Source organism: Canis lupus, chromosome 5 (genome assembly GCF_011100685.1).
Source record: "Canis lupus familiaris isolate Mischka breed German Shepherd chromosome 5, alternate assembly UU_Cfam_GSD_1.0, whole genome shotgun sequence".
In the NCBI taxonomy this organism is placed as follows: Eukaryota; Metazoa; Chordata; class Mammalia; order Carnivora; family Canidae; genus Canis; species Canis lupus.
Genome location: NC_049226.1, coordinates 56,485,890 through 56,503,876, shown reverse-complemented (window position 1 = coordinate 56,503,876; position 17,987 = coordinate 56,485,890). Strand labels below are relative to the sequence as shown.

At 38.3% G+C, this 17,987-nt stretch overlaps 1 protein-coding gene and 1 non-coding gene across 8 annotated transcripts in view; one reads left to right on the top strand and one right to left on the bottom strand.

The window, feature by feature from the left end:
- The window catches only part of ZYG11A (zyg-11 family member A, cell cycle regulator), an 85,502-nt gene that overhangs the window by 25,886 nt on the left and 41,629 nt on the right, over positions 1 to 17,987 (top strand). For all 7 annotated transcript variants that reach the window (XM_038537513.1, XM_038537511.1, XM_038537514.1 and 4 more), the window contains exon 3: positions 5,093 to 5,841. In XM_038537513.1, the coding sequence (XP_038393441.1) occupies positions 5,093 to 5,841 (749 nt within the window). The remainder of the gene's footprint in view (positions 1 to 5,092; positions 5,842 to 17,987) is intronic.
- LOC119872115 lies at positions 6,700 to 6,806 on the bottom strand. Its single transcript, XR_005360298.1, has one exon. It is a non-coding gene; the product is annotated as a U6 spliceosomal RNA (small nuclear RNA).

Below are 17,987 nucleotides of genomic sequence, written 5' to 3'. Positions count from 1 at the left end.
TTAATTACTCTTGACCTTCTTCTGACTTACAGTATTTCATTCTTCTGTTTTTTTTTTTTTTTTTTTCTTGTATTCTTGGTTACTCTTTCACAATTTCCTTTGTATGCTGTTGTTTTTCTGTATGTACCTTAAATATTTTATTTTCCTTGAGATTCTGATTTGGGTACCCAATAGTACTTTGTACATTCTGTAGGTCTGTAGGTCTTTTTGTTTTGTTTTAGAAGCTACCACTTCTACTCTGATTCCTTAGAGTTCTCAGCATAGTACTTTTATTCTAAGCTTCAGAACCATATATCCAGGATGTGTCCTGGGTCTACTGTGTTTCTTCTCTAGGCTTCTCAGTCATCATATTCTTCTGGTTTTCCTTCTACTTCAGTGGCTGCTGCTGATCTGTCTCCTTATCCAACTCTCCTTGAAAGGCAGTACAAATTAAGATTTAAGAGTTCTGGTTCTGGTGTCAGACTATTTGGGTTTATACACTGTCCTGACTATTAGATGTTTCCTTGGGCCAGTTACTTTCCTATGCTTCAACTCATCTGTAAAAGGTGACTAATAATAATCCCTTCCTCATTGGGTTTTATGAAGACTTAGAGAATTAATATATCTAAAATATTTAGAACATTCAGCAGCTATTATTTGCTATTATGACTATTATTCCTCATTCTACTGACCTCAGATATAGTTATTTTCCATATTTTGTTCTTGCTCTTCCTCCTCTTACATTCCCATGTCATCCATTCCCACAGTTTTTTTTTTAATGAAGCAGCTTTTATTTATTTATTTTTTAATATTTATTTGAGAGAAAGCAGAAGCATGAGGAAGGGCAAAGGGAGAGGGAGAAGCAGGCTCCCCACTGAGCAGGGAGCCTGATGTGGAGATTGATCTCAGGACCCCAAGATCATGGACTGAGCCACCCAGATGTCCCAATTCCCACATTTTTTTTTTAATTTAATTAATTCATTCATTCATGTGAGACACAGAGAGAGAGAGAGGCAGGGACATGGGCAGAGGGAGAAGCAGGCTCCATGCAGGAAGCCTGATGTGGGATTTGATCCCAGGATCCCGGGATCACGACCTGAGCCACCCAGGTGTCCCTCCCACAGTTTTATTAAATACTGTCTCTATGCCAGTTAATTCCAAGTGTTTGTCCTTTAGTCTCATAGGTTTAAACTCTATGGAATCTAGAATACCTCAGCTGATCATTTGGGGAATCCTGAAGGTGAAACAATGACTCAGATCTGTGCTGAGTTGAGATTTGAGATGTGAGGGCTGGACCTTTATACGAGGGTTGGACCTTTATACCATCCAGATCAGTTTCATATATGGGTCTGCATGGAAAATGGTGTGACCTTGGGTAGGGCAGCTCTTTTCAGTTGATGTCCCATAGATGAGGGCTGACTGCGCTCCCAGCAGCTCTAATAGTAAGTTCTTTGTTCCTATTAAGGATCCAGGTGTCATATTACAACATCCACTACACTGCCATTTCCCCCATCTCCAGAATGACTTGGTCATCTACCTTGTTGTTCAGTGACTTAGGAGTAGTTTTTCATTTCTTCTTCCTCTCTCCTTGATTCTTTTTTTTATTCATGATAGACATAGAGAGAGAGAGAGAGAGAGGCAGAGACACAGGAGGAGGGAGAAGCAGGCTCCATGCCAGGAGCCCGACACGGGACTCGATCCCGGGACTCCAGGATCGCGCTCTGGGCCAAAGGCAGGCGTTAAACTGCTGAGCCACCCAGGGATCCCTCTCTCCTTGATTCTATTGAAACATTTTCTGCCTTCAAAATATCTATCTCAAACATTCTTTTCTTCTTAAAAAGTCCTATCAATGACACCTTTCTCTTTCCTCTTCCCTGACCTCACAAGTGCTCTCTTTACCTCCACTTTTGTCCCTTGCCAAGCTCTGCCACATAGCAAACAGTCCTCATGTCAGATCTGGCCACTCTTCTGTCACACTTGAAAGGCTTCTTCTTATACTTAGGATAAAATGTCAATTCTTTGCTCTGGTCTGACAGATCTGACTCTTGCCTCTGTCTCTAACCTTCATCAGCTGTGCTTCAGTCACATTGGTTTCCTCTCATTTCATAGAAAAAGCCAACCTGTTTCCCATCTCAGGACTTTAGCTCTTCCTTCAATCTAGAGTGACAGTAATCTTTCTTTTACGTCCTTAGGTCTTAGCTTAAATATCACCTCCTCAAACTCCAGAGAGACAAAGAAGATTCTTGACATCCTTCTTCCTTTCCTTACCCCGTTTTATGTTCTTGTTTGTTTCCTTTAGAACACTTACTACATTTCTTTAAAGTTTTAATTTAAATTCCAGTTATTTAATATACAGTGTAATATTAGTTTCAGGTATACAATTTAGTGACTCAGCACTTCCTGTATCAGCTGATGCTCATCACAAGTGCCTTCCTTAATCACCATTACCTATTTGTAATCTGTCTGTCCCACTTCCTCCCTCCTAACCATCATTTTGTTTTCTATAGTTAGGAGTTTGTTTCTTTTTTCTTTTCTCCTTTCTCTTCTACTGAGAGAGAGAAAAGAGAGAGAGAGAGAGAGAGAGACTGTATACTCTTGGGTCTTGGGGTGGGGTAGGACACAGAAGGAAGAAGAGAATCCCAAGTATGTTCTCTACTCAGGGTGGAGCCTGCCTTGGGGATTGATCTCATGCCTGAGATCACCATTTGAGCCGAAATCAAGAGCTGAGCACTCAACCAGCTGAGCTTCCCATATGTCCCAAGAGTTTGTTTCTTGGTTTACCTCTTTCTCTCTTTTCCTCCCACTTTGTTCCTTTCTTTTGTTTCTTAAATTCCACCTATGAGTGAAATCATACGGTATTTGTCACTCTCATAACTTATTTTGCTTGGCATAATACAATATTCTGTAGCTCCATCTGTGTTGTTGCAAATAGTAAGATTTTATTCTTTTTTATGGCTGAATAATATTCTCTGTCTCTCATATATACACACACACATACATACATTTACATATATGTGTGTGTGTGTGTGTGTGTTTACACGTACCATCTCTCCTTCATCCATTCAGTCGATGGGCTCTTTCCCATAATTTGGCTGTTGTTGGTGATGTTGTTATAAACATCAAGGTAGGGATGGCTGGGTGGCTCAGTGGTTGAGTGTCTGTCTGCCTTTGGCTCAGGGCATGGTCCTGGAGTCCTGGGATCGAGTCCTGCATTGGGCTCCCTGCATGGATCCTGCTTCTCCTTCCTCTCTTCCTCTGCCTACATCTCTGCCTCTCTCTCTGTCTCTGGTGAATAAATAAATAAAATCTATAAAAAAAAAAAAAAAACATCAGGGTACATGTGTCCCTTGGAATTAGTATTGTTTTTATTCTTTGGGTAAATACCCAGTAATGTGATTGCTGGATCATAGAGTAGTTCTATTTTTCACTCACTATTTTTTTTTCCACTATATTTTTAATGTTAGTAGTTTTCTGCTTGTTCAGTGTTCTCCCTCTAGGGTGTAAAGAAGCTCCATGTTGGCAGGAGCCATGTTTATTTCCTTCACCATTCTTAGCATCTAGCATAGCTGACATTTCACATACAGTGAACTCTCGGAATTTGTTGGATAAATGTATGAATGAAAATACTGAATTCTTCCTCAAAGTCTGAGGTATAGTGACTTCCTTCCTCTTGTCTTGGTAGTGCAACTTAACACAAACTGGGAAGCTGGGAATCAGCTTAATATACTTTTTTTTTTTTTTTTTCTCAGTTCTTTGCCCTGGTCTGTTCAGCCACCATGTTCTGTCAGTCTTAGTTTAAACTTTTATCTTTCATTTTGAAAAAACATTAATAATATCTTGCCGTATCTCACTCCCACCAAACACCATCGTAATTATTTTAGTCACATAATCGGTCTTTCTAAAAATGTAGTTATGACCATTCCTTTTTCTGCTTCAAAATTTAATTGTTCTTTATTGTCCATAGGATAAAAGTCTGGGTTTCCTAGCTTTGTGTACAGACCCCATCTGCCTTTTACCTTCCTTCCACTTTCCTTTTTAGCTTTTACACCACTGTGTTCCAATAGTGTTGGTCTACTTAGGATCTTTCCAAATAAACCTGCTCATCTGTGCCTCCTTGTCTTTGATATGTTCTTCCACCCTTCACCGTCTCCCTTCACTCCCCCAAACTGATATTTAGTCTTCAAAACTTTTCCCAAAGTTAATCTTATGTGCACCAGCTCAGGAATGGTATAAATTAGTACTGCATGTCAGTACACTATTATAATCCTTTATTTACCTGACATGCCTTTCTAACTGAACTCCTTGTCGTCACAGGGGTCAAATTACCTTGTGTGCCCATTTCTTAACACAGGATCTCACATATAGGAGATGCGTAGTAAATCTTTTCTAAATAAAATCTAGTATAACCCATTCATTTTATAGATGAGGAAAATGAGGCCTACAGAGGTAAGTGACTTGTCAGAGGCTGTCCATTAATTTGGTTAAAAGTAATCATTGGTAGTGTTATTTTTATATTATATATCCTCTACTTATTTATCTGTTTTGTCTTTTGTTGTTGTTTTGTTGAGTGTATGAACAAAGTTACTATGGATAAAACTATGGGCTCTGGAGTTGAATTAGTTTTGATTCCTGGTTCTGCCACATATTTTGACTTTGAACAAGTTACTGGAGGTAACTGGAGCTCTTTAAGCTCCAGTTTCCTCAGTTATAATAGTAATAGTATTACGGTATTGCTATAGTATTATAAAGAATAAGTCGGGATCCCTGGGTGGCGCAGCGGTTTAGCACCTGCCTTTGGCCCAGGGCGCGATCCTGGAGACCCGGGATCGAATCCCGCGTCGGGCTCCCGGTGCATGGAGCCTGCTTCTCCCTCTGCCTATGTCTCTGCCTCTCTCTCTCTCTCTCTGACTATCATAAATAAATAAAAATTAAAAAAAAAAAAAAGAATAAGTGAAGTAATCTGAGTAAAGGGTTTAGAACAATGCTTCGCAGGGTGTAAGCAGTAAATGTAGTCATTGTTATTATTAGCATCTGTCATTGTTCATTGGCCACAATGCTTCCTGGAAAAGGCATGAGATTTAGTTATTACAAGCTGGTTTTGGTTCTCTTATAGGGAAGCTGACTGATAGAACAGCAAGCATTTTCCAAGGCAACCAAATGAAACTGAAGCTGGTCAATATTCAAAAAGCTAAAATCTCGACAGCTGCATTCACAAAAGCCTTCTGCCATCACAAAGTCATTGAGCTAGATGCTACTGCAGTGCACACTGACCTCCCAATTTCAGACATCCTAAGCGGACTCTGCAGCAATAGTTGGATCCAGCAAAACCTTCGGTGTCTCCTGTTGGACTCGACAAGTATCCCTCAAGATTCAAGACTCCTATTTGGTCAGCTCACTGGTCTTCGCGTTTTAAGTGTTTTCAATGTTTGTTTTCATAGTGAAGACCTGGCTAATGTTTCTCAGTTACCAAAACTGGAAAGCTTGGATATCTCCAATACTCTGGTGACTAACATTTCTGCACTCCTTACCTGTAAGGATCGACTCAAATCTCTGACTATGCACTATCTGAAATGCCTGACTATGACCAAACCACAAATTCTTGCAGTTATTAGAGAACTTAAATGTCTGCTTCACCTTGATATTTCTGATCACAGGCAACTCAAATCAGATCTAGCTTTTCATTTGCTGCAGCAAAAGGATATTCTGCCTAATATTGTGTCGCTGGATATTTCGGGGGGCAATTACATCACTGATGGAGCTGTAGAACTGTTTATACAACAACGGCCTGCAATGCAGTTTGTGGGACTATTGGCTACGGATGCTGGTTATTCTGACTTCTTTACTGCAAAGCAAGGCTTGAGGGTTTGTTTTTTATTTGAAATAAGTTTGTTTCCTTTGTTCAGAATGTTGTTAGGCTTTTATTGTATATCAGAATCTATGCTAGGTATTAGAGTTACAGAGACAGATAAAATTCCTTAAGGAGCTTAACAGTAATTTTTATGTAGCTACCATGTGGTCGGTTCTGGAATTATGACCTTAAACAAGATATGGTCCAGGCCTCCAGGGTCTTCTAGGCTAGTTTGGTATGATAAATATAGCCATTTATACATTCCCTCCTATGTACCAGATGCCACATTGTGCATGTTGTTTTCTTCTTTAATCCTCCCATTTCACAGATGAGGAAATGGAAACTCAGAGGTTAAACTGATTATTCATTATCATATAATTACCTATTAAATGGTAGAGCTAGGATTTATTTATTTATTAAAAAAATTTTTTTTTGAGCTAATACTTGTATCCAGGTCTTTGTAACTCTAAAACTTACGCTCTTCACTTTTATATAATTAGTTAGGCAGGTGATCAACATTTTTGGTGAAGGTATGAGAGAAAACAATTTTGAAAAGAATCTTTAAAAAAAGTTTTAACAGGGCACCTGGGTGGCTCAGTCGGTTAGGTGCCTGACTCTTGATTTTGGCTCAGGTCATGATCTCAGGGTTGTGAGATCGAGCCCTGTGTGGGTTCCACATTCACTGGGAAGTCTGCTTGGGATTCTCCCTTTCCCTCTTTTGTCCCTCCCCCTGCTGGTATGTTCAAATTCTCTCTCTCTCTCTCTCTCTCTCTCCCTCTTCCTCTCAAATAAATAAATCTTAAAAAAAGAAAGAAAAAAGTTTTGAACATTGCCAGAATAAATTTATAGCTAATCATGCTATATATATTTTTTTAACTATGGAACACCTTACAAATTTGCATCTTATCCTCGCTTAGGGGCCATGCTGATCTTTTCTGTATTGTTTCAGTTTTAATATATGTACTACTGAAGTGAGCACTCTTGGTGCTGTTTTTAAAACAGCATATATTTAAGCATTTGTGTTCCAGAATATATTTTTTTAAGATTTTATTTATTTATTCATGAGAGACACACACACACAGAGAGAGAGAGAGAGAGAGAGAGAGGCGCAGAGACACAGGCAGAGGGGGAAGCAGGCTCCATGCAGGGAACCCGACGAGGTGGGACTTGATCCCAGGTCTCCAGGACCACGCCCCGGGTTGACCACACCCCAGGTTGAAGGTGGTGCCAAACCGCTAAGCCACTGGGGCTGTCTCAGAATATTTCTTATTTAAAATAGTGCAGTGCTTGGGTGGCTCAGTCGGTTAGGTGTCTGCCTTTGGCTTAGGTCATGATCACAGAGTCCTTGGATGAAGCCCCGTGTCGGGCTCCCTGCTCATTGGGGAGCCTGCCTTTGCCTGCCGCTCTCCCTGCTTGTGCTTTCTCTTTCTCTGTCAAATAAAATCTTTAAAAACAAAACAAAACAGTGGTTCCCTACCTTGGTTGTACATTGTAATTATTTTGGAAGCTTTGAAATGTACTGATGCCTGTGTCTGATCTCCCACAGATTCTGATTTAACTGGTGTGGGACTTGATGTGGGCATCAAAATTTTGAAAGTTCCCATGTAATTCTAATTTGTAGCCAAGGTTCAGAACCACTGCTTTAAAATGCTTTATAATTATACAATAAGTAATTCTTTTTAGAATGAGAGAATAAAGTTATTTGCAATTATTAGTTGTTTTTATTTATTTATTTACTTACTTATTTAAGTAGGCTCTATGCCCAGCATGGGGTTTGAACTCACACCCCAAAGATCTAGAGTTGCACGTTCCACCGACTGAACCATCCAGGCACCCCTGTACTGGATTTTATTACCAATTTTCATCCGAATCCACTGGGAAATTGGATGCTTCTGCTTTTGTTTCTTGGCCAGGAATCACTTGATCCTGAAACTTTTGTGAGAAGACATGATGACAGTCAACCACACACACCACGATGGTGGAACAAAAGAGAGAGTTGTTTTCACGTTTTTGTTCTTTTGATTTGAAAATAGCAATTGTATTTTGAAGTCCTTTTATGTTTTTAAAAAAGATTTATTTTAGGAAGAGAGCATGTGAATGAGGGAAGGAGCAGAGGGAGAGAATATCCAAGCACACTTCCACTGAGCATGGAGCCTTAGCGTGGCTAGATCTCATGACACTTGAGATCAAGACCTGAGCTGAAATCAGGAATGTGACTCAACCAACTGAGCCACCCAGACGCCCCTGAAGTCCTTTTAAATTTCTGGCATGTCTAATGAAGGTGGAAGCCATATCATATCATTAGGCTTGTAATAGAGATAATGTGAACTTTCAGATGTTGAGAATTATTTACCAGGAATGTATACCTAGGCCTGTTTCAGATGAATAGCATTTAGTGTCACAATAATTAAAAGACTGCAGGAATTGGGGAAAAATTGTTTTTAGCATGTTAGAGCTCTTGGTATATGCAATAATATGGGACAAATGCTGGAATATTTTATTGCTGGATTATGCATATAGTTGAGATACTATCAAAGTGGGTGTGCTAAAAGAAAATGGGAAGCTATGTTTCAGTGACCTTATCTGGTATACGTGTAAATTTAGTTTACTTTGAAAATTTTAAATTATGCATTATATACAGTGTTTGATATTATTGGGATGGAGAGGAGAGACCACAATCTATCCAGTACTAAGAAACTCTAAAAGATCTTAAGCCAGCCTTATGTAGACTGTAAGGTATGGCAAATTAAAAAAATTTTTTTTTAAAATTTATTTATGATAGTCATACAGAGAGAGAGGGAGAGAGAGGCAGAGACATAGGCAGAGGGAGAAGCAGGCTCCATGCACCGGGAGCCTGACGTGGGATTCGATCCCGGGTCTCCAGGATCGTGCCCTGGGCCAAAGGCAGGCGCCAAACCGCTGCGCCACCCAGGGGATCCCAGGTATGGCAAATTTAAAAGGTATGTTTCAGGAAACCTTTTATTTAGTGGAAATGTATGTTTCATATCAGATGCAGAGTATACCAAGTATCTTAGTTGTTTGATAAAAAATTTGCTCACATTTAATATGGATAAAATTAAATGTCAGCAAAGACCCTCAAATACAACAAATGTTATTTATTGCACCCCAAATTAGAATGGGTAACATGTACCTAATTCCTTGAAAGTAGGCATAAGGGGGAGGTGCCTGGCTGACTTAGTCGGTAGAGCATACAACTCTTGATCTTAGGATCATGAGTTCAAGCCCCATGTTGAGTGTGGAGCCTACTTAAAAAAATAAAAAACAGGCAAAAAGGGCACCCAGCATTAGTATCAAAAGCCATGCAATATCTTCATTAGGTAGGAAATCCTGTTGATCCACTGGTGGGGTGTGGCAAGAATCCTTTTTGAAGATTGTTTTGTAGTGGCATCTTCAGGAAGCCAAGGAGAAGAGAGGGTGAGGCAACAACTGTTTGGTCTTCTGCTTGGTTTTGTTGTGGCTTATTCATTGTCCCTTTTCAGCTCTTACATCTGATTGCAAAACTTTTTTAAAAATTTTTTTATTTTGTTTTGAGAGTGAGAGAGGAGAAAGAGAACACAAGTGAGCATGCACAAGTAGGGGGAGGGGCAGAGGGAGCTCCCTGCTCAGCAGGGAGTCTGCAGGACTTGATCCCAGTACCTTGGGATCATCACCTGAGTTGAAGGCACACACTTAACCTACTGCGCCACCTAGGCACCATGATCATAAAACTTTTAAAAATTTTAGAATATATTCTTTAGATTATTATGTGTAGGTCCTTGGGCCATTAATCTATGTATAGTACTTAAAATTTGTTTTGAAAAAACTTTTAACTTGGTGGGTCGCTAATTTTAAACATTTCGACCATATTTACTTATTTATTTATTTATTTATTTGACCACATTTATTTTATCGTATCCTTTTTATTTTTTTTTAAAGATTTTATTTATTCATGAGAGACAGAGAGAGAGAGAGGCAGAGGGAAGCAGGCTCCATGCAGGGAGCCTGACGTGGGACTCGATCCCGAGTCTCCAGGATCACGCCTGGGCTGAAGGCGGTGCTAAACCCCTGAGCCACCAGGGCTGCCCTATCGTATCCTTTTTATACACAGAATTTTTTTTTCTGAACCATTCCAGAGAGGTTGCATACATCATGTCCTTTTAGCCCTTAATGCTTGAGTTTTGTATTCCTAAGAGCAATGATATTCTCCTTAATGGCCAAGTTACAATGGTAACTTGTAGTTACCAAGTTTCAGGAAGTTTAACATTGATGTAGTGCTTTAAACAATTTTTTTTAAAAGATTCTATTTATTTATTCTTGAGAGACAGAGAGAGAGAGAGAGAGAGAGGCAGAGACACAGGCAGAGGGAGAAGCAGGCTCCATCCAGGGAGCCCAACGCGGGACCCGATCCCGGGTCTCTGGGATCACACCCTGGGCTGAAGGCAGTGCTAAACCACTGAGCCACCCAGACTGCCTGATGCAGTGCTTTAAATAATCTTACTATGCACATTTACAATGTTGATTAATCCCAGTAATGCCCTCTGTAAAATATTTTTCCTTTTAGTCCAGGGTCATTTTTGCATTTATTTTTCACGTGCCTCTGTAATTTAATCTGGGAGAGTTACCTAGTCCATCCTGTCCTTTGTGACATTGATATTTTTTAAGATTATAGACTAGCTTTGTTTTGTTGACTTTTTTTTTTTAAGATTTTATTTATCATTTGAGACAGAGAAAGTGAGAGAGAGCACAGCAGGGGCAGAGGCAGATGGAGAGGGAGAAGCAGGCTCCCAGCTGAGCAGGGAGCCTGATGTGGGGCTCTGATCCTAGTACCTTGGAGTCCCGCATCGGGCTCCCTGCATGGAGCCTGCTTATCCCTCTGCCTTTGTCTCTGCCTCTCTCTCTCTCTCTCTCTCTCTGTCATGAATAAATAAAATCTTAAAAAAATAAATAAATAAAAAATAAAATAAAATAATACTTCCAAGTGTTCATCCTCACACCATTCTCCTTCGCCTTTCCCCATTCTGTTTTTTTATCTCTTTATCTCTTTTCCACAGTGAGAACTTGATTTTTAGCAGCATCAGCACATTTGCTTAATCCTACAGTACATATAAAAGAGTTTTCAGAATTGCTATACCTAACTACAGTGAAACACAGACCTGCTAAAAAAGAGTTGAAGATTCATTTGCTGTTCTTTTTTTTTTTTCTTCCTAGACTGAGGGTATAATCAAGGTACTAAGCAGATGGATGTATTCAGGTTCTCTTATTTCCTCTTATACAATAGGTAGTAGGCACTTTGCATTTATTACCTAACATTGTGTCTTGAAAATCACCCCATGTCAGTTCATGTTTCCACTTTTTTTTAAGAGATTTTTTTCTTAAGATTTTATTTATTTATTCATGAGAGAGAGAGAGAGGCAGAAACACAGGCAGAGGGAGAAGCAGGCTCCATGCAGGGAGCCCGATGTGGGACTCTATCCCCGGTCTCCAGGATCAGGCCCTGGGCTGAAGGCGGTGCTAAACCGCTGAGCCACCCGGGCTGCCCCCATTCTTTTTTTTAAGTAATTGCTACTCCTATCATAGGGCTCAAAATCAGGACCCGGAGATCAAGAGTCACACGTTCTACCAACTGAGCCAGCCTGGTGTCTTAATATTTCCATTCTTTTAAAAACTTTTTGAATGGCAAACTATATAATGTAAAATTTACCATCTTAATATAAAGTTATGATGGTAAGTATACAGTTCAGTGATATTAAGTACTTTCATAATGTTGTGCAGCCATCACCACCATCCATCTCCATAGCTCTTTTCATCTTGTAAAACTGAAATTATATATACACATTAAACACTAACTCCTCATTCCTCTCTCTCTCCAGACCCTGGCAAACGCCATTCTACTTTCTGTTTCTATGATTTTGACCAAGTACTTCATATAAATGGAATCATAGAGTATTTGTCTTTTTGTGATTGGCTTATTTCACTTAGCATAATGTCCTCAAGGTTCATCCATGTTGTAACATATTGCAGAATTTCCTTCTCTTTTAAGATTGAATAATATATATATGTGTGTGTGTGCACATTTTTCCTTATCCAGTTATTGTCTTTGGATGCTTGAGTTGCTTCCATGTTGCTTTCAACTATTGTGGATAATGCTGCTATGAACCGGGTATTCAGATACCATTTTGAGACTCTGTTTTCAGTTCTTTTGGTATATACCCAGACTTAGAGTTGCTGGATCATATGGTAATTGTTGAAGAACTGCCACACAGTTTTCCACAGCAGCTGTACAATTTTATATTCCCACAGTGCATAAATATTCCAATTTCTCCACATCCTTGTCAACACTTGTTTTTTTCTTTTTAAGATTTTATATATTTATTTGGGCAACCCCCGTGGCTCGCGGTTTGGCGCCGCTTTTGGCCCAGGGTGTGATCCTGGAGACCCAGGATTAAGTCTCATGTTGGGCTCCCTGCCTGGAGCCTGCTTCTCCCTCTGCCTCTCTTTCTCTCTGTGTGTCTCTCACAAATAAATAGATAAAATCTTAAAAAAAAAAAAAGATATTTATCTATTTATTTGACAGAGCACAAGCAGGGGGGAGTGGCAGGCAGAGGGAGAAAGAGAAGCAGCCCTCCTGGCTGAACAAGGAGCCCAATGTGGGGCTTAAACCCAGGACCCTGGGATCATGACCTGAGCCAAAGGCAGATGCTTCACTGACTGAGCCATGTAGGTGCCCCAACACTTGTTACTTTCTGTTTTTGTTTTTAAATGGTAATAATCCTAGTGAGGGTGAGGTGGTATCTCATTCAAGTTTTGATTTGCATTTCCCTACTGTCAGTGATTATTAAGCATGGTTTCATGAGCTTATTGACTATTTGTTTCTTTGGAGGTCTTACTCAACTCCTTTGCCCATTTTTGAGTAGGGTTGCTTGTTTTTTGTCGTTGTGTATAGGAGTTTTCTCTATATTGTGAATATAGATACCTATTTGTGTATCCATCCCTTACCAGATATATGATTTGCTGATACTTTCCTCTTTCTGTGGGTTTCTTTTTTACTCTGTTGATGCACAAAATTAAAAATTTTTGGTCTGAGGTGCCTGGCTGGATCAGTTGGTAGAGCATATGACTCTTGATCTCAGGGTTGTGAGTTCAAGCCCCATGTTGAGTGTAGAGATTACTTTAAAAAAACTTTTTTTTTTTTTTAGGTCCAATATATAGATTTTTTTTTCTTTTGTTGCTTTGGTATCCTATCCAATAAATCATTGCCATGCCATTGTCATAAAGTTTCATGTTTCCTTCTAAGAGTTAAGTAGTTTTAGGTTTTATGTTTAGGTCTTTGATCCATTTGGAGTTAATTTTTTACATGGTGTAAAGTAAGGGCCCACAATTTTATTCTGCATGTGCATATCCAGTTTACTTAGCACAATTTCTTTAAAAAAAAAAAAAAAAGACTGTACCTTCCTTGTTGAATGGTTATGAAACCCTTGTCAAAAATCATTTGACCACATATATGATCATATATGCAAGTGATTGTTTTGGGAGCTTTTTACTCTATTCTATTTCTCTATATGTCTGTCTTTATGCCAGTACCACACTGTTTTGATTACTGTAGCTTTATAGTTAAGTTTTGAAATTAGGAAGGTAAGTTATCCAGTTTTGTTCTTTTTCAAGATGGCTTTGTCTAGTTGGGGTTCCTTGGAACTCCGTATGAATTTAGGATGGGCTTTTCTGTTTCTGTAAAAAAAAAATCTCTTTAGGAGTTTGGTAGGGATTATCTTGAATATGTAGATCATTTTGGGTAATATTGATATCTTAAGTCTTTGATCCACAAACATGTCTTTCCATTTATTTATGACTTTAATTTCTTTTTTTTCTTTTTTTTTTTTAAAGATTTATTTATTCATGAAAGACACAGAGAGAGAAAGAGGCAGAGATGTAGGCAGAAGGAGAAGCAGGCTCCATGCAGGAAGCCCGATGTGGGACTTGATCTCAGGACTCTAGGATCTCGTCCTGAGCCAAAGGCAGAAGCTCAACTGCTGAGCCACCCACACGTCCCTGTGTCTTTCATTTCTTAATTAACTTTTTAACAGTGTTTTATTTTATTTTATTTTTTTTTTTTAATTTTTATTTATTTATGATAGTCACACAGAGAGAGAGAGAGGCAGAGACATAGGCAGAGGGAGAAGCAGGCTCCATGCACCGGGAGCCTGATGTGGGATTCGATCCCGGGTCTCCAGGATTGCGCCCTGGGCCAAAGGCAGGCGCCAAACCGCTGCGCCACCCAGGGATCCCTTAACAGTGTTTTATAGTTTTCATTGTGTCTTTCACCTTCTGAGTTAATTCCTAAGTACTTTGTTATATTATTATAAATGGAATTGTTTTAATAATTTCCTTTGTAGATTATTCATTGTTATCATAGAAATATTGCTGATTTTTAAAAAAGATTTGAGAGAGTGAGAGTGAGTGGGGGAGGGGCAGAGAGAGGGAATCCACAAGCAGACTTCCTGTTGAGTGCAGAACCAGATGCAGGACTTGATTTCACAGCCTTGAGATCATGACCTGAGCTGAAACCAAGAGTTGCATACTCAACCTACTGAGCCACCTAGGTACGCCAAGATGTAGCTGATTTTTGTATGTTGGCTTTGTTTCCTGCAATTCTTAGTTCATTTATTAGTGCTCATGGTTTTTTGTGTGTGCGTGGAATCTTTAGGCTTTTCTGCATATAAGAGGATATTATCTACGAACAGAGATAATTTTACTTTTTCCTTTGCAATTTGGATGTCTTTTATTTCATTATCTTGCCTAATTGCTCTAGCTAGGAATTCCAGTACCATGTTCAGTAGAAGCCATGAAAGTGGGTAGCCTTGTCTTTTTTTTTTTTTTTTTTTAAGATTTTATTTATTTATTCATGAGAGACCCACAGAGAGAAGCAGAGACATAGGCAGAGGGAGAAGCAGGCTCCCTTCAGGAAGCCCAGTGCGGGACTTGATCCCAGGAACCCGGGATCATGCCCTGACCAGAAGGCAGATGTTAAACTGCTGAGCCACCCAGGGGTAGCCTTGTCTTGTTCTTGATCTTAGAATAAATGTTTCCAGTCTTCTACCATTGAGTATGATGTTCGCTGTAGGTTTCTTTATACATGGCTTTTATTAAGTTGAGGTAGTTTCCTTCTACTTCTAGTGTTGAGTGTTTTCACCATGAGAGTTTTGTCAGATGCTTTTTCTGCATTAATTGAAATGATCATCTTTTTTTCCCTTAGTTCTGTTAATGTGTATTACATCAATTAATTCCCATATGTTAAACCATTTTTGCATTCCAGGACTAAATTCCACTTGGCCATGCATATAATCCATTTAATATGCTGATGAATTTAGTTTGCCTATATTTTGTTGAATCTTGAACCTCTGCTCATGAAGTGTATTTATCTGTAGTTTTCTTGTAGTGTCTTTATCTAGCTTTGATATTAGGGTAATGCTGAACTCAGAATGAATTAGGAAGTGCTTTCAATTTTTGTTAAACATTGAGAAGAATTGATATTAATTCTTACTTAAATGTTTGGTAGAATCTATTAGCAAAACCATCAGATCTGGCTTTTCTGTAGAAAAGATCAGGAGATCTTTGATTACTGATCTAGCGTCCTTACTAAGTTATAGGTCTCTTGAAATTTTCTATTTTTTCTGGATTTAGTCTTATTAAGTCTTATGTTTCTAGAAATTTGTCCATTTCATCTAGGTCATTCAATTTATTGCAGCATAATTGTTCATAATACTCTTACGACTTTTGGGTAGGGATTGGTAGGAATATCCCCACATTGATTTCAGATTTTAGTATTTTGAATCCTCTCTTTTTTTCTTAGTCCATCTGGTAGCTAATGGTTTGTGTTATTCAAAGAACCAACTTTTGGTTTTACTAATTTTGTTATTCCCAATTTCATTTATCTTTGCTTATAATCATTATGATTTCCTTCATTCTGCTAGTTTTGGGTTTAATTTGTTCTTTTTCTTGTTTCTTAAGTTGTAAAGATAGTTGTTGATGTGAGATTTTTCTTTTCTTAATTTAAGCATCTATAGCTATAAATTTCCCCCTTAGCACTGCTTTCAGTGGGTCCTATAAGGTTTAGTATGTTGTATTTTTGTTTTCATTGTCTCTAAATATTTTCCAATTTCTCTGTGATTTTCTTCTTTGAGCTATTGGTTGTTTGAGAGTATATTACTTGGAGAACTGGGTGACGGGCACTATGGAGGGTACTTGATGGGATGAGCATAGGGTGTTATGCTGTATGTTGGCAAAATGAATTTAAATTTTAAAAAAGTATATTACCTAATTTCCATAAATTTATAAATTTTCTGGTTTTACCTCTATTCTAACTTCATCCTGTTTTCAGAAAAGACAACTTTGTATAGGTCTCTTTTAAAAAAATCTATTGAATCCTAATTTGTGGTCTGACGTATGGTCTATCCTGGAAAAGTCCCATGTGCACTTCAAAGAATGTGGATGCTAGTGTTGTTGGTAGAGTGTTTTCATATGTCTGTTAGACCTAGTTGGTTTATTGTGTTAGGGCCTGTTTCTTTACTTCTGTCTGGTTGTTCTATCCATTATTGAGTGGGTTGTTAAAGTCTCCATTATTGTAGAAATATCTATTTTTCCATTTAATTCTGTCAGTTTTTGTGTCATGTTTTAGTGGTCTGTCATTAGGCACATAGATGTTTGGGCTTATCATATCTTCTTGCTGTTGTACTGAACCTTTTATTAATATATAATGTCAGTTTGCTTCTTGTAACCTCTTTTGATTTAAAGTCTACTTTGTGTAAAGTACTGTAGTCAGCCCTACTCTCTTTTGGTTATATTTGCATGGAATGTCTTTTTCCATCCTTTCATTTTTCATGTTGCTGTGTCTTTGGTTCTAAAGTGGGTCTCTTATAGACAGTGTATAGTTGGATCATGTGTTTTTTTATTCATTCTTCCAATCTTTGTCTTTTGTAGCATTTAATCCATCTACATTTCAAGCAGTTAGTGATAAGGAAGGACTTAGTCATTTTGCTCTGTGGTTTCTATATGTTCTGCAGCTTTTTTGTTCCTCATTTCCTGTTTTTTTTTTTTGTTTAGCTGATTTTTTTTTATAACAAAATGTTTAACCCCCTTTCTCTTTTCCTTTTATGTATATTCTGTAACTATTTTCTTTTGGTTATCATGGAGTTACATTTAATATCCTAAAGTTAATTTGAATTTATATCAGCTTCACCTCAATAACATAAAAAACTGCTAATTTACATCTTTATCCCCACCCTTTTAGTCAATGATGTCCCCAAATTACATCATTATACAGTGTCTGCCCCAGAGTTTAAAATGGTAATTCCTTTTGATCCATTTGCCTATTAAATTATGTTGAAAATGGGGGCACCTTGGTGGCTTAGTCAATTAAGTATCTATCTTTGGCTCAGGTCATGATGTCTGGGTCCTGCAGTTGAGTCCCATGTTGGGCTCCCTGCTCAGCAGGGGAGTCTACTGCTCCCTCTACTTTTCCCCTCCTTCCTGTTCATGCTCTCTCTAAAATAAAAAGATAAAATTTATAAATTATGTAGAAAACAAAATTTGGAGTTACAAACCAAAATTTGGAGTTACAAACCCAAGTTACAAAACAGAATTTGGAGTTATAACCAAAGTTATAACAGTTTTTAGAGTAAAATCTTTTAGAAAATGTATTAGTTTCTTGAATACTATAGAAAACAAAAAGAGTCACAAACAAGTTTTTGGGTTTGTTTTTTGTTTGTTTTTTTTGTTTTGTTTTTAAGTAATTTGTACACCCAACATGGGGCTTGAACCCACAACCCCAAGATCAAGAGTCACATACTCTGCCAACTGAACCATCCAGGGACTCCTACAAACCAGTTTTAATATATCTCTAGCTTTTTAAATTGCCCTTGTGTTTACCTTTATTGAGATCTTTATTGCTTCATATGATTTCTTCTTACTGTCTAGTGTTACTTTATTTTACACTGCAGGATTCCTTTGAGCATATCTTACAGGGCAGGTCTAGTGGTAATGAACTTCTTCAGCTTTTGTTTATCTGGGAATATCTTGATTTCTCCCTCACATTTGAAGGACAGTTTTGCTGGATATAGAATTCTTGATTGACAGGGGGTTTTTTTGTGTGTGTTTTGTTTGTTTG